Source organism: Ceratotherium simum, chromosome 9 (assembly GCF_057802395.1).
Source record: "Ceratotherium simum simum isolate JZ-2026a chromosome 9, ASM5780239v1, whole genome shotgun sequence".
NCBI classification, from domain to species: Eukaryota; Metazoa; Chordata; class Mammalia; order Perissodactyla; family Rhinocerotidae; genus Ceratotherium; species Ceratotherium simum.
In genome coordinates this window covers 6,657,358-6,672,087 of record NC_141908.1, presented here as the reverse complement: position 1 = coordinate 6,672,087, position 14,730 = coordinate 6,657,358, and the positions used below count along the sequence as shown (strand labels likewise).

Here is a 14,730-nt window from a genome sequence, read left to right as displayed (position 1 = left end):
AAAAAAACAACTTTGAGGGCCGGCCCCGTGGCTTAGCAGTTAAGTGCACACGCTCTGCTACTGGCGGCCCGGGTTCGGATCCCGGGCGTGCACCAAGGCATTGCTTCTCCGGCCATGCTGAGGCAGCGTCCCACATACAGCAACTAGAAGGACGTGCAACTATGACGTACAACTATCTACTGGGGCTTTGGGGAGGGGTAGGGGAGGAGGATTGGCAATAGATGTTAGCTCAGAGCCGGTCTTCCTCAGCAAAAAGAGGAGGATTAGCATGGAAGTTAGCTCAGGGCTGATCTTCCTCACAAAAAAAAAAAAAAAAGAACACTTAAAAACAACTTTGTTTATAGACACTGAGATTTGAATTTCATGTAATTTGCACGTGTCACAAGATACCATTCTTTGTTTGATTCTTTTCAGCCACTAAAAAATGTAAACCCCTTCATAGCTCGTGTGCTGTTCAAAAACAAGCAGTGGGACATATTTGACCCACGAGCCAAGGTTTGTCAACACCTATCCATACCATTTTTGGGCTTTTTTGGCTTATATACAAATCCTCTTTCTTAAACTGTATGACACTTCAGAGGAGTCACTGTCTGTGGACCCCTCGTGTCTAGTTATATGTCAGCAGATTTATAATAGGATCCCAAGTAGAGAAATCTTGTGTGAATTGAATCAAGACACATTCCACTTAAATGAATTCACATACCTAACTCTTATTGCAAATTTCGCTATTTTAAAAATTTTGAATGGAAAATTTCATGTCCTATTTACATATTATTTTGACCTTTAAAATAGTTTCTTTCGTGCTAAAACTAGGAAACAGTGTATTTGTCATATAGCTTCCCTGCTTTTTGAAGGCATTTTGTCTTCAATACTGCGCCATGCTCTCCTCAAAGCCACAGATTATACTCAATTAAGCTAGTATCTGCAGTGCCTCACAAAGCACCAGCACAGAGAAGGTACTTAGTAAATAGTGATTGAAGTAACTTATAAAGAAAATGGAAATAAAAGTGCGTCTATACAGAAACTATATATAGTCAAAATGTCCACATCATTATATATATATACAAACACAAAAATATTTTTTTCTAAATTGTATAGCCTCAAGTGATTAAAGAACTCTAAGTTTTCCATTGGAAGAGATAGGTGTCATATTATTTAATAAAAATAAGAATAATTAAAATAATGGATTTTATTCAATATATTAGATTATAAACACTATTCTTCGTCTTGCAGGATTTCTTAATAGATGTAATATCAGAATTGTCAGGAATAATTTAAAATAAGTCATCAACAGATTTGTTTTTCATTTCGTTACCTTCTCTTTCATCCTCTCTCCACCTTCTCCCAAATGAACAATAATTCAGCAACCTACAAAGTGTCCCGCACTGCTGCTTCAAATCTGCTGGGTTTTTTCTTCCTACTAGTCAACACACCCCCTGCTGTCTCCAGGCTAACATTCATCCCACCTTATTAAAAATGCCAATAAAAAGCAAATTACAGATGTTTTTCGTTGTGTTTTCTATGCTGATTTAAATGCAAAAGTGATAAAAGGACATAAATGCTAGGGATTAGGTTACATAAAGAAATAATCCTTTGAAATCAGCTCTTTCTCCTTCCAAATAATTTATTTCCTGAAAAACATACCTTTGGAAAATGTTAAAATTTTATAGAAGAGTTTTCATAGTAGTGGTTATCATAGATCTGATGTTCAGATGTCAGCCTGACTTAAAGACCCGGTGTGCACCTGCAACTGGACAGACGCCGGATGCTCTTCACCAATCTTAACAAACTTAGTAACAGCAGCTTGTCTTTAGAGACAGCTATTCCCTGAGAGACGGAAGCAGGGCAACAGTAACCCTAAAGAGAATTTTTTTATAGTAGAAATCAAATTGTTATCAGTCATATTTGAGCACAAATGAGCAGGTTAAACATGCACACAAGATTTAGTAGATTTATTTCATTTCTGAGCATTTGTGGCACTGAGCAATGGCATGATAAGCCAAGATTCTGTAATGAGAACCTCTGTACTCCTATTTAATAGCTTTGTGCTTTGGGCAATGTTATTTAAATTTCACGAGTCTCAGTATCCATATCTGCCAAATGTAGCTAATAATACTTTCCTCAGAATTTTGCCATGAATTCTAAAAGAGAAAACAATATCAAAATGCCTATTGCAGGTTGATATTTAATAAATGTTCTATATTCCTCTAGAGAACCTAACTAGCAGTGGCTTAAACAGCACAGACATTTATTGATCCAGAGTAGAAGTAACTCAATATTGTAATTAAGACCCACAAAATTTCTGTCTTTGCTTTTTGCTATGTCATTGTCTTGGCCATCTCTTCATGTTCTCAAGTTGGCTACCGTAGTTATAAACCTCAAGCCCTCATGAGATATTGACCATGTGATGGGGGAACTACAGGGACCACTGGATTTTTATTCAGACTCTTCTCTCTTTTCTCAAAGAAAATTTCTCCTTCCCCTTGAGTCTTATTGGTCAGAAATGGGCCACAAGGCAAGCACCAGATAACCACTTTCAAAGGAGAATGTAATTGCTGTAGTGGGCTGAGTCAAATCATAATTCCTTCACCAGTCTGTTTTGCAATCAAGGAAGAAGTTGGAAATGGCTGTTGATCAAGAAACCAATAATGTCTGCCGCTTTGATGTACTTGAAAAACAGATTTAGTTGTTTTTCTCCTACAAGCATTCATTATGTAGGTTTGTGTTTGTTATCTCCCCACCTGAAAATTGTGGGGAGTGTAAGAACCTTGAAGATAGGACCAGGTCATCTCATCTATGGCACTTATTTTACTAAAAGTAAATGATACAAATCTAGGCACATTAGTGTTGTTCAATAAATTAGTGTTAGTTGACTGAATTATTGTGATGACTTTGAGTAATGAATTATGCATATTTCCCACAGAATGGGTAATCTTTTTAGATATTTGAATGTATTTTCACTCCAGGGATGAATTGACAGATGAAATGTATGAGAAATCCAGTGGTTAGGGTTTGAATAAATTGTCTTCTTTGGGGTAGGACATAATATTTATAAATTGTGTCTATATTACAAAACTATTTTTACATGTATGATTTTATTCACTATGCAAAAATACCTAAGCCAGGAATTATCACAATTCACAATTTACAGATGTGGAAACTAAATCTTAAAGAAACCAAATTATATACTCAAGGTCTCATGCCTAGTAAGCTGTAAAGTCAAGGCTAATACTCAGGGTTTCTGATTCGAAGCTCAGAACACTTTCCATTAAACCACTCCAAACAGGTTTCTTCTGAAACATGATATATATCACAAATGACTTCTTAGTGATTGTAGAAAGGACTTCCTTCAGAGAGAGTCAGAAATAAGTGGGAAGAGATTATTTGTTGACATATGTTTCTGGATGCAAGCATGGCTGGGTTTGTACAAATATAATTATATAGATACTTTGGTGGGTGAACTCCTCTCAAAAAATGAATCCAAATATTTGAGAAATATATGGCTAAGAGAATGAACTATGAAGATATTATCCTAAACTGCATTCTCACTGATTTTCCATATAATTGACGTCTTGATTTCCAAGGTACATAAGACTAAATGCCCTCAAATGAGCCCCTGAATTCTGGTGCAGTGGGTGAATGGGGGTGAGGATGGTGGGTGGGTGACTTCTAATAAAGTTGATAAAGTCTTTTCATATCTAATATTCATTCATCAAATATTTCTTGAAATACTACATTCATGCTGAAGACTCAAAGTTAAATACTAATTGATAAATTACTCTTGAGAAACTACTCAGAGTTAGGAAAACATGTGAACAGAAATATTACACAGTAATCCATGAAGACCTCAAGAGAGAGGTGTTAGCTGAATTTGGACTTGAACGATGAGTGAAAATTAGCCAATTGGGAAGGAGATGTCCATGGAAGGAAGAAAGAGTAGTATGTATAAACAGCATGGTGTATTACCAGCTGAGAAACATACACTTCAGGTAAAGGTGTTCAAGGTGTTGTCTATTTGCAGCAAACAGATGATAGAAGATGACTAGTTTTGATGTAGAGGATGAGTACTGTGGTGACAAGATTGAGTCTGAGGTAGAACTAGGAGATAGAAGTAGTGGTGAGGCTCGAGTGAATTTTCTTAACATTTGGCTGAAGTCCATTTGCCTTAATAGAAAAGTCCACTTTTCTGCAAAAGTAGAGTTCTGCCTTCATTACCCTAAGATTTGACTTTCCTGTTAAGGCAAATACGTTTGACCTAACCTGACTTGAATAACAAGATTTATGGCCCAGGGTGACTCAAATCCCTTACTCTTAAAGAGACAAAGTTTTCCTTCCCAGAGGAAGCAATCTTGGTCAACTTAAAAACTCTGATAGCACTTATTATCTGAGCTATTTGACATTTAATTACATGCTAACTTTTATTGTTATCTTAACTGTTTAATATGTTTACATCATACTTTCCCAAATCATTTTTAGCTCCATGATAGCAGGAAGTTTTTTTCCATCCCCTATACCCTACAGGTGTAGCATATTACTGGCCACATTCTATAAAGAGGGGAAACAAAAAAAGAAGAAAATTAAAACATTTAAAAAAGGAAGAAAGGATGAAAGAAAAAATAAGTTAACTTTTTGCCCATCAATATTTTTAAAAACTCTATTTTGAATATATTGGTGGCAAGAAAAGTCATCCTTCAATATTTGCAACAAACCATAATATGTGAAGTTGAAATAATCCAAAAAAACTGATACTCAAAACAGAGGATCCTACTGTGACCAATGCAGACTCTTCTCCCATACATACCAGGTTCCCATACGTCATAGTGACTTTTATCTAGCTTTCTAAAGATAAAGGAAATAGGATGGGAGGTTTTCATTTTCCTATAGGTTGGACCCATTAATTCTGTATGACATTTAACATGTCAATATCTGTCTCCTCCTAGGATCCCATCTATAAAATGGAGATGACCAAACATACCTTCTATATGCCTCACAGGAGGATGATAAAATCAATGAGGCAAACCACGTGTTGAATATTTGAAGGCTAGGATTCCAGGTGATGAATGGTTCTTTCCCTTCTGTCCTATTAAGGGGAAAGAAGTGGGAATACTCAGGGGAAAATTAAAGGGACATGAAAATGCAATCTCCACTTCATTCTTTTTTTAAAAGGTTTCATATATAAGTTTGTCTTGAGAATGTGTTCAGATTTATAATTTTAAAATGTAGACATTTGAGGATTTCAGTTATCCATTTTTTCCCCATTCTCTATTAGCAATCAATATGCTCTATCAATGCAGAATTTTTAAGCTTCTTCAAAACAAGATGCTCTGCAAATATGAGTTATTTGTCTATATCAACCAGCATGGGGGAAAAGGGGAGATTATTCAGCTTCTACTCCATTATTCGAAAGGTAGATTTATCAGATTAAAAGGTTTACAAAAGAATTTCAATAGGTAAATATCAACCTGGCTGAAAACAGTTTAATAGTGATTAATATTCTACAGCTAATAAAAACTTGCTGGCAAAATGCCCCCAGAAGATGGCATTGTTTACACTATTGTCTAAGAGGAACAGCTGTTTACCCCTTGCTACAGTCAGAGCTGCAGTATTCTTACTGAAATGTTAACAAATCTTAGACAAATGTCTGCTGTTTAAGGCTCAAAGTTGCTGTGAGAACAGGTGTGTTTGAGAGCGAGAAAAAAAGCTTCAACTGTAAATAGGACTTTAAATTAGGTGCAATTTATATACTATACACTAGGTCTGCATATGGACGTCTAAATGCAGAGTTCCAATATTTGCTATAACTTGAAGATCATTCACAGTTTGGGGGCTTCACATAACAAATTTCCCCGATTGCCTTTTAGCATATATTCCAAGCACATTTTACTGACAGAGATAGATTCATTTTAAGTCATTCTGTCAGAAAATGAAGGCAACATCTTCCATAATTTTTGAAATATTTTATTTAACTAAACAATTTTTGGAGAAGTGTAGAAGGTGGGATGATATAGTGGAACAGTAAACTCAATGACTAAAGACCTGTGTTCTCTGAGTATCATTTTCCTGTTTGTAAAAAAGGGAGGCCTTGTAGTGTGGGTAAGGATGTGAAGCTAGGGGAAACCTCACACACTGCTGGTGGGAGAGGCAGGTATGAATTGGCAACATCATTTTGTAAAGAAACTGGCAATACCTACTCAAGCTGAAGGTAAGCATTTCCTATAATCAGAAATTGTACTTCTAAACACATATTTGAAAAAAACTAAGAGATAGGTACAAAATTGTTTAGCTTTTATGGAGGGAAAAAACCTGGAAATAATCTGTAGATTCATAAACAGAAGAATTAATGAATAAATTGTGGCATATTGATAAAATGAAATACAATGCAGCAGTTAAAATGAAAGACTTAGGACTACATGTATCCAAATGCATAAATTCCAAAAATATAATGTTGAGTAAATTGCAAGGTGCAAAATGAAACAGTATAATACCATTTATATATTGGTTAAAGACAAACCAACATACATATTGTTTAGGGATGTAAATATGCATGGTAAAAGTATAAAAACATGATGTATAGGAATGAAAAAGAATATTTATTTCTATATGGTGGGAAATGAATGGGGTCAGGCAAGAATGCAAAAGTAATATTTTATTATTTTTAAAAAACATCTAAAAGTTGAACATACAAACTGGATAACGGTTCATATTTTTTCTAGACTCTCTAGTATAATTAAACTAGCCACTTGGGTTTTTTTTTTTTTTTTAATTTTTCTTTTTAAACTGGGGATCCTAAAAGGCCAGGGGTTGAGTGGCAGCCACACCCGGGCCAAGCAGCTGGACTTTGAACCCCAGCCCCTCCCCACTCAGGCCCCTGTGACAGGGCAGCTTCCTAGATCACTTCAGCTTTATATTTTGTAATTTAGCAGCTCCTGAGCATGGCCTTTCTCCAACAACTAAAGCCTGTGCTGGAGAAGTCTTCTGGTTGCCTAAGAATCTAGCAACTAACAATTATTTTCAGTTAGAAGCTTATAGACAAGAGAGTCATTTACTCACAAGTGTGAGGACCTTCAGAAGTCTTTCACTGTAATAAAATAACGGCGTCACTAATCCAATTGTCATTCAACTACTTTTTAGTATTCCAATGATGTGAGTCCAGCTCTAACCCAAACCGCAGAGTTAACCTCAGGATTCACGCAGAAACTGCTTGAAACCCAGCTCAACCTGCTGTTGCTGTGCAGCTGGCAGCTGAAGACCAAGGGTGTCAGGAATCCACAGTGTAAAATAAGTCTGCGTGTTTGCTACCTGCGGGGGGAGGGGGCGGGAAAGGGAGACATCAACTTCCTCTGAAGTGACTCTACCCCTAACTCGCTTGAACGCTTCACACAGGAGGAATCATTATGGTCCCTCATTTCAAGGTTTGACAGCTTTCTGACAGCTTCCAATAAAAAAAAACCAGTAAGTTGATTTACAGCAAAGAAGGAGAGACCCAGATGTAAAATAGAAGCCAAAGACAGAACCAGGGCTTCTAACAGGGAGCCTCTAGGGAGAAACCAAAACTACTCTTTTCCCTCTTTAAATTTAAATCTTTCCAGCGGAGCCCTCAGATCTGGAATCTTATGAGCCACCAGGCCCCCCTCGCTGACTTTCATCACTGCCACACCCAATTTGTCTCTCCCGTCTCTCAGGCGCCAGCGAACCGCCTGGGCTCCGGCATCTACAGCACCCAGCACCTCGCGGTGCTTGCCCAAAGCTGCGTGCCAACAGCGAGGAAGGAGACGCAGACGCGGTCGCCGGTGAAAGGAGCAGCGATAGGAGAGGGTGCGGGGTCGGCAATGCAGGGGAGAGGACATCATGTTAAACGCTAAATCAGAAATCCCAATATTATCAATATCCATCAGCCTTCTATACTACGGAACAAACACAGGCGAAATTAAATCGCATAATTCGTCTTCCCTCTCCTCTCAAAAAAACAAAAAAAAAAAAAGCATCTGGTTAGCTCGTGTCAAAGCTTTCCACGGTAAATTCTCTCTTGCTAATGCGTTCTGCCTTCCAACTCCCTTTAGTATCCCTTCAGCAGCGTTCTTCGAAAACCCGGTTTAAATTTCAGTACCTTTACTCATCCTCTAAGCGGGCGAGGAGGAAGGAGGGGAAGAGAGACGGAGAGACAGAGACAGACGTCTCCCTTCCCGTTCCCTTTCCCTCGCAGGTAGCCCGAGCGCACCGCAGCGGCGCGGCGGCGGCGAGGACCGGCCGGCGCGGGGCGGAGACCCGCCCAGGCCGCTCTTATAGGAGGGCGCGGGGCGGGCCTGGCCGGGGGCGGCGCCGCGCGCCCGCTCGCCTATAAGGGGCTGTGCGCCGCGCGCGCACCGGTTCCAGCTCCAGCGTCCGACGAGGCGGATTCGGCTGTCCGCCGAGCTTGGCGCCTGTTGTTACAATTGGGTCTGGATTTGCACCTTTAAGGAGGGGGGGCGAGGAGGAAGAGGAGGGCGAGGAAGGCGAGTACAGCAAGCGACAGTTGCAGGGACTGTAGCTTCGGCGGCAGCTCCAGAGAAGACGCCGCTACGGTTTCGATAGAGCGTCTGGGCACGGGATGGAGTGAAGCAGCGAGTGCTCTCCAAGGTGGGGTGGGAGGGGGTCAGGCGGTGCAGCGGAGAAAGAGAGAGAGAGAAAGAAGCCGCGACTGGCGCCTGCGAATTTGGGATTCGATTGGGAGGCACCGCTTACTCGGGGGAAATGGATTCTGTACCACGGCTGACCAGCGTTTTCACTTTGCTGTTCTCCGGTTTGTGGCATTTAGGATTAACAGCGACAAATTGTGAGTACCAGGAGCTGGGGGCGGGTAGGTGAGGTGGGAAATGCTAGCATTTGGAAAGACACTCAACTATCCAAACGTGTTCAATTATGTCTGCTCTAAGCAGAGGAAAAGGAAAAAAAATACTGATTGGTGTGGTTCCATCACTCTAACCATCCCAAAAGTTAGCAGAGCTCGGATAAGCCAGCCCCTCTGGATTTCCTGCCCTTCTCCCCGAATGGCAAAGTTGGGGGGAGAAGGGAAGGTTCTCTTCCCTTAGCCTCCTGCCGCCTCCGCGTTCTGTGCCTGCCTGATTTCAGCCAGGGCTTTTCCCGAGAAGGGCCCCCTGTTCAGATTGTATGCACCAGGGGCTGAGCTTCCAGGGATAGAGATGCTCCCAGCCACTGCACTCGGTGACAGCGGCTCACTTCTGAATGCGGCTGCCTCGGATATGCAGTATGCTCAGTGCTTCACAATAGAGGGCTTTCAGCTCTCCCCTAGGCAGAAGGCTCCAGTTGGGGTTTCTTGCAACCAATGGGCATCGGTTTAACAGGATTAGGAGTTCTGGCCTAAGAGTCATGGCCCAATGTAGTCAAACCACAAGATCAATGGCTGCCCCTGTTACAGGAGGCAGAGCTTCGATGCACACTCCATCCCCAAAATCTTTGTGCCAAAGAACACATAATGAGTATGCACTAAGTGTACACTCTGTCGTCCAAGCTCTAACCTGGGCAAGTGCGGGGCATTTAATTTAATAGGCAGGAAGGCTGGACACCTGGGGATCTGCCACCTGCACTGTGTATTTAAAGAACCCAGTTCGTCAAACTTCAATAAATTGCTAGAGCCATCAGAGGTTCAAGTTCAATTGCTCAGCTGCCTCTCTGGGCAGAGAAAGGGAAGTTTTTCCGGCTCTGGAAACTCTTAAATGAGAAAGAAGGCCATTAAGCCATGTGTGTTGTTTCCAAAGATGGTTTATCAAGGTCCCTCAAGTTTCTGGGCTTGCTCCTCTATCTGCTAACCCACCACGAACCTCAGAAATGTTTAACTATATTGGAATAGTTCTGATGCTATTTTTTGTAGTCTGAACCATGACTGCTAGAGAAAGGTAGGAAGACTACTTACTAGTTATGAATCCCTCTACCTCACTGCCCACTCTCTCAGGTCCAAGAGGACCTTGAGTAAGAGAGAGTCTACACAGGGAAGACAGTTAGATAAATGTTATTTACTGAAAATGGTCCAAAGCAGAGCCAGTGTTTCTATCTGTGATTGGAAGTTTTGGAGATCCAGAATCTATAGTTAGTGGTAATGCCATATAAAGATTTTATTTAAGTTTGTATTCTAAAGGCATACTGAAGAGGTCAACCTCTCTAAAACGGAGGAGCCCAAGAGCCTTAGTTTAGAAATTATTTCAGAGAATAGGTAGGGAAGAGTTAGAATCTGATATTTCTCTTCTTCTCCCCCCCCCCCACCTCCTTCTTATTCTTCATTTAAGTGAAATTGTTCCCATGGTGCTTTAGAAAAACATCTAAGTGGATTAATAAGAGGAAGTCAGGCATGATGCTGAGCTGGTCTGTCTACCTCCTAGAACACTAGAGGTCAGTATTGTCCTAATGTTGGAAAGGTGTGGCAGCGAAATAGCTGTGTTTTTCCCTTAGCACATTTACCTACCTGAAAATAGTGAATATTTTGAAGATCCACAAAGGTGGGGTGAGGAATAAGGGTGAAATAGATAGAACATATTCTATAGGAATATGGTTTGTGCTTTCTTTTGTAGCACCTTTTCTTAAGAGCAAAGAAAAAAATGAATTGTAGAATGGCATTTTCTGTAAATTAATTGTTATAGTTGATATGTTATAATAATGCTCATAAAACCTAAATGGCATGGATTTAAGGCTCATGCTTATCATTACTGGTGCAACAATAAAGCTAATTTTCAACATTTAAAATGAAACTTTGTGATAATGAGCTTTAGTATTTCATCAGTGACAGTTTAATTTCCCTATTTCCAATCAGCATTTCAATTGAATGCATGCTGCTTGCTAAATATTTTGGGTTCAATGTTCTTAAGTTATAATGATAAATGTTTTTATTACACTGAACAAAATGTAATAATTCAGTGAACAATAGAATAGCAGCAGAAAATTACTTTTGAACTCAGTAAATCTTGGTGGTCTTCAGAACCTGTGATGCAGAACCTCTGAGAAAAAACATTAATGTTCCACAATTCTTCCAGACTTCCATTGTCCACACAATTTATCCATTAAATATACGGCTTTGATTTACCATTTATCTACAATCCATTAACATTTATATGCCTACACTGAGGAAGAGAAGTCTCCTTTCAAATAGTCAATTTGTATGTTTATAGATTATTTGGAGATTTTTTTTCAAAACTAATCTTTCTATATTTTGAAATAACATTTTACATCATTTGTGACAGTAGCCTTGAAAATGTATTATTTATGCAAGATGGTCCATGATATCTAGGTATACCTGTGAACTTTGTTCAAGTAAAAACAACTTTTAATTGTTTCCATTCTTCTAAAAATAATTTGTTGTTGTTGTATATAGAATGTTTGTGTGTGTGTGTTTAATTTTCTCATAATCTGACCAAAACTTGGGCATTTATCTGCAAGGGAAACATAAATGCTAACCCAATTATAGATTTTATAAGTTTCTAATTAAACAAAATTAAAATAAAGTCAGGTTAGAAGGCCAGCTGCAGTATAGATATTATGAATCTGTGTAGAGAACATAATTACTGACAAGTAATAAAAACTCCGGAAATTCCCCTATTCCGGATTTTCAGGATATTAAATAGCTATAACACTTCCTTTGGGTTTACCCTGAGGGAATTAGTTAATTTCAAATGTAGCTATAATAGGCCTGTGTTAAATGAAAAACCATTTTACATGTAATACCAACTCCTTTGACACGAGAAGAAACTGTGTGACTTGATACTTGGTTAAAATGAAACCAGGAGTTTGAAGTGCTGTGGAGTGCTAGCCCTAGTTATGCAACAGCTAAGAGGTCAAATGCCCGTCAGGTTATGCAACCTTCCTGTGCTCACAGGCTTGGGTATAAAACAGCAATTGAGATATGGATCTACTCCCAAACAGAACAGCAACTCAATATTTTACTGAGGGGGTTCTTGGATATGAGGTATGTTGAAAGGCTATTGTAATGGGAGAACTTGCATTCAGAAGATAAGAGGAATGCATGGAACACTTATAGGGTCACGATTCGCTTTATTTTTAACAACAATCGGATGTTTCATGATTATGAAGAGCCTTGATTTTGACCAATAAGTCACTTTGAATGATCTTCAAGCATCTTATCTGTTTGTTGTTACATATTAGGTTCACCCAGATAATAGCCTTGAGCGAGAAATCAAAAACTCTTTATTCTAGCCCTTTCCTCAAGACAGAATTTCATCTAAAATATACAAGATGTCAACCATATTCATAAAAATCTTCAGCTAAAGAGCTGCATCATACCTTGAGTTATCTGAAGTTTATGCACAAACCCAATCAATAGGTAATATTATAAATAAACAAAGATCAGGCTGATTTTTTCAGCGGGAGAGTGTTTGCGGTATACTTTGTGTGGCATTTACAGTCAGCAGAAGTGAAGGAAGCACTATAATGCTCCTTTGGAAGAGTCCTAAAGATTTTCCTATGGTTAAATGGGTTTATCTTTGACAATCCATGTGAACTCTCTTCCCTTTCTTTTCACAAAGCCCCCATCTCCAAACTAGAGTCATATTTCCACAACTGGAAAATGTAAATGAAAAACTAGACTAGCAATTTCCACACAGGGGTATAGAACTATGAGAAAATTAGTTGCCATGAGAATAACCTCACTCTACCCATTTATTCTCATTCTAATGCATGACTGTCCTCTAAATTACAGTTTTCTTTTTCCCCTGCTCTTCTTCCCAATTGCTTTTTCTTCAGTGGGACTCAGTTTTCTTTTAGTACATTGCTTTACTTTTCAATGCCAATTTGTTATGAAACAGAGTAATGTGATATTCTTTGAAATGTTCCTAAAACCTTTAATCGGTGATCCAAAGCCCATTAATTTATATGCCAGAACTCTGCTGAAATATGGCCTACATATGCAAAGCTAATTATCCTTGCCATGGGGGAAAGGGTCTAGTTACCTGAAAGGCCAGAATAGAATAGTCATTCACTCAATCAGACTTTATTTTAAAGCTTCAGTGTACTCATTTGGAGCCAATAATGACATTTTTAATTCATAAGGGAAGCTGTCTTCATTCATCAAAACTCTGACACTTTCTGGGGGGGTGTCCTTATAAAGGTTATTGACTTATCCTAATGATCTTGGTGTATTAAATGAAGGAGTTTGATCAAATAATTATTAAGTTCCTATCTAGTCCTAATGTATTTTTGTCTTTAACTGATGATGTTGCCTACTGGTTTTTTCATTTGGATACTTCTGGGATGATTGTACTCAAAATTGTTAAGCAATTATATTTAGAATAACAACATAGTAGGGTTTTAATTCCTACTAACTGCTATGCACTTTGTATCTCTCACTTCATATACTGTGTCCACATAATTTTGCAAGGCAGCACAGCTAGGTAGACTTTATTAAATCCAGGTTACAGATGAGTAAATTTAAGGTTAATAGAAGTTAATAATTTTCACAGGATCATAAAGCCAAGCAATGAAAAAAATCAGAAATTGGACCTATATCTATCTTTCTCCAAAGACCAGACTGTTTGCATGATGTGAAATTAATTCCCATGCCTCCAGTTAGGGTCTGTGTGTGAGCATCTGTGGAAGGTTGCCTTGGGATCCCTATGGTTAGTCTCTGTAGCTCTAGCCGTAGCAAAGGGCACGGAGTAGCAGTTTTCAGCAGAGCCAACTTTTGAGTCATACCTTAGAAAACAAAAAAAACAAAACTAAACATTTGGAATTTAGATGTGATGCAAGATGCCAAGCATCACCATAGTCAAAGATAAGAGGCCTCATATCTGGATGAGCACCAGGGGCTTCATTTTTTTTTTTTTTTACAAGTTTTGATATAAAACTTGATAAGGAAAAGGCATAGCCTTGATGAAGTCTTGTGACTGCACACACAAACATATAAACACATAACAATACCATGAAATCTACCTCTGTTGGCACCATGTCTTATAAGTTGATAGATGTCAGACCAAACATATTAATTAAATAGCAGGTATGATCTCCTTTCCCAGCACAGGGCTTGTCCCGATCCAGCTCTGCCTGGTCTCTAAATTTCCTGTCCACCATTCCTCCTACATCCCCTCATTTCCAACTTTATGGAACTCCTTCACACTGCACAAACAATCCATGTTGTCACATATCTCCCTGTGTTTATTTGCATATGCTGTCTGCTGGGTCTAGAATAGCCTTTCTCATTTTTTATCTTCCCTCACTTTCTCCCAACTCCACACACACACACACTTTCCCCAGGCTGGATCAAGTGCTCCTATATATTACTCTGATATTTTCATAGCACTCCTTATAATCCTTCTCTCTTCAAGTAGATGCAAAGTTCCTTGATTATCATATTTTATTTGAATGTCTATATTCAATACCTAAAACACTGGGCAAATGAATGGATGAGAGAATAAATGAATGATTTCCAACTAAGAATTTTCATTTCTAAACTAAAATTCTTCTATGGTCCTGTTGCTAGTCTTTTTAAATTTATTTGTTTTATGTTTATTTGTTTAATTAACAAGTATTATTATTGTTTTGGAAATTACAAGATGTTAGCATGTGGGGCTGTTAAGTGAAAGAGCAGAAGTTCGTATCATTCAATTGCCTATGGGAGCTGAAGAATGGGCCCCTGCCCTTATACAAGCCTGCACATTTCCTTGACTTCACTGGTATAAAGTATGCCAATTTACATGATCTTATTTGTGTCAAGTGGCCATTTGTTCCTAAAAG

At 38.8% G+C, this 14,730-nt stretch overlaps 1 protein-coding gene across 2 annotated transcripts in view; it reads left to right on the top strand.

Annotated features, from left to right (window-relative positions):
* Positions 1 to 8,665: 8,665 nt before the first annotated feature.
* The window catches only part of CNTNAP5 (contactin associated protein family member 5), a 760,035-nt gene continuing 753,970 nt past the window's right edge, over positions 8,666 to 14,730 (top strand). The window contains exon 1 of one of the 2 annotated variants that reach the window (XM_014782496.2): positions 8,666 to 8,812. In XM_014782496.2, coding sequence (XP_014637982.2) covers positions 8,731 to 8,812 — 82 coding nt within the window. In that variant the 5' untranslated portion in view covers positions 8,666 to 8,730. The remainder of the gene's footprint in view (positions 8,813 to 14,730) is intronic. The other variant, XM_087435029.1, reaches the window with a different exon arrangement.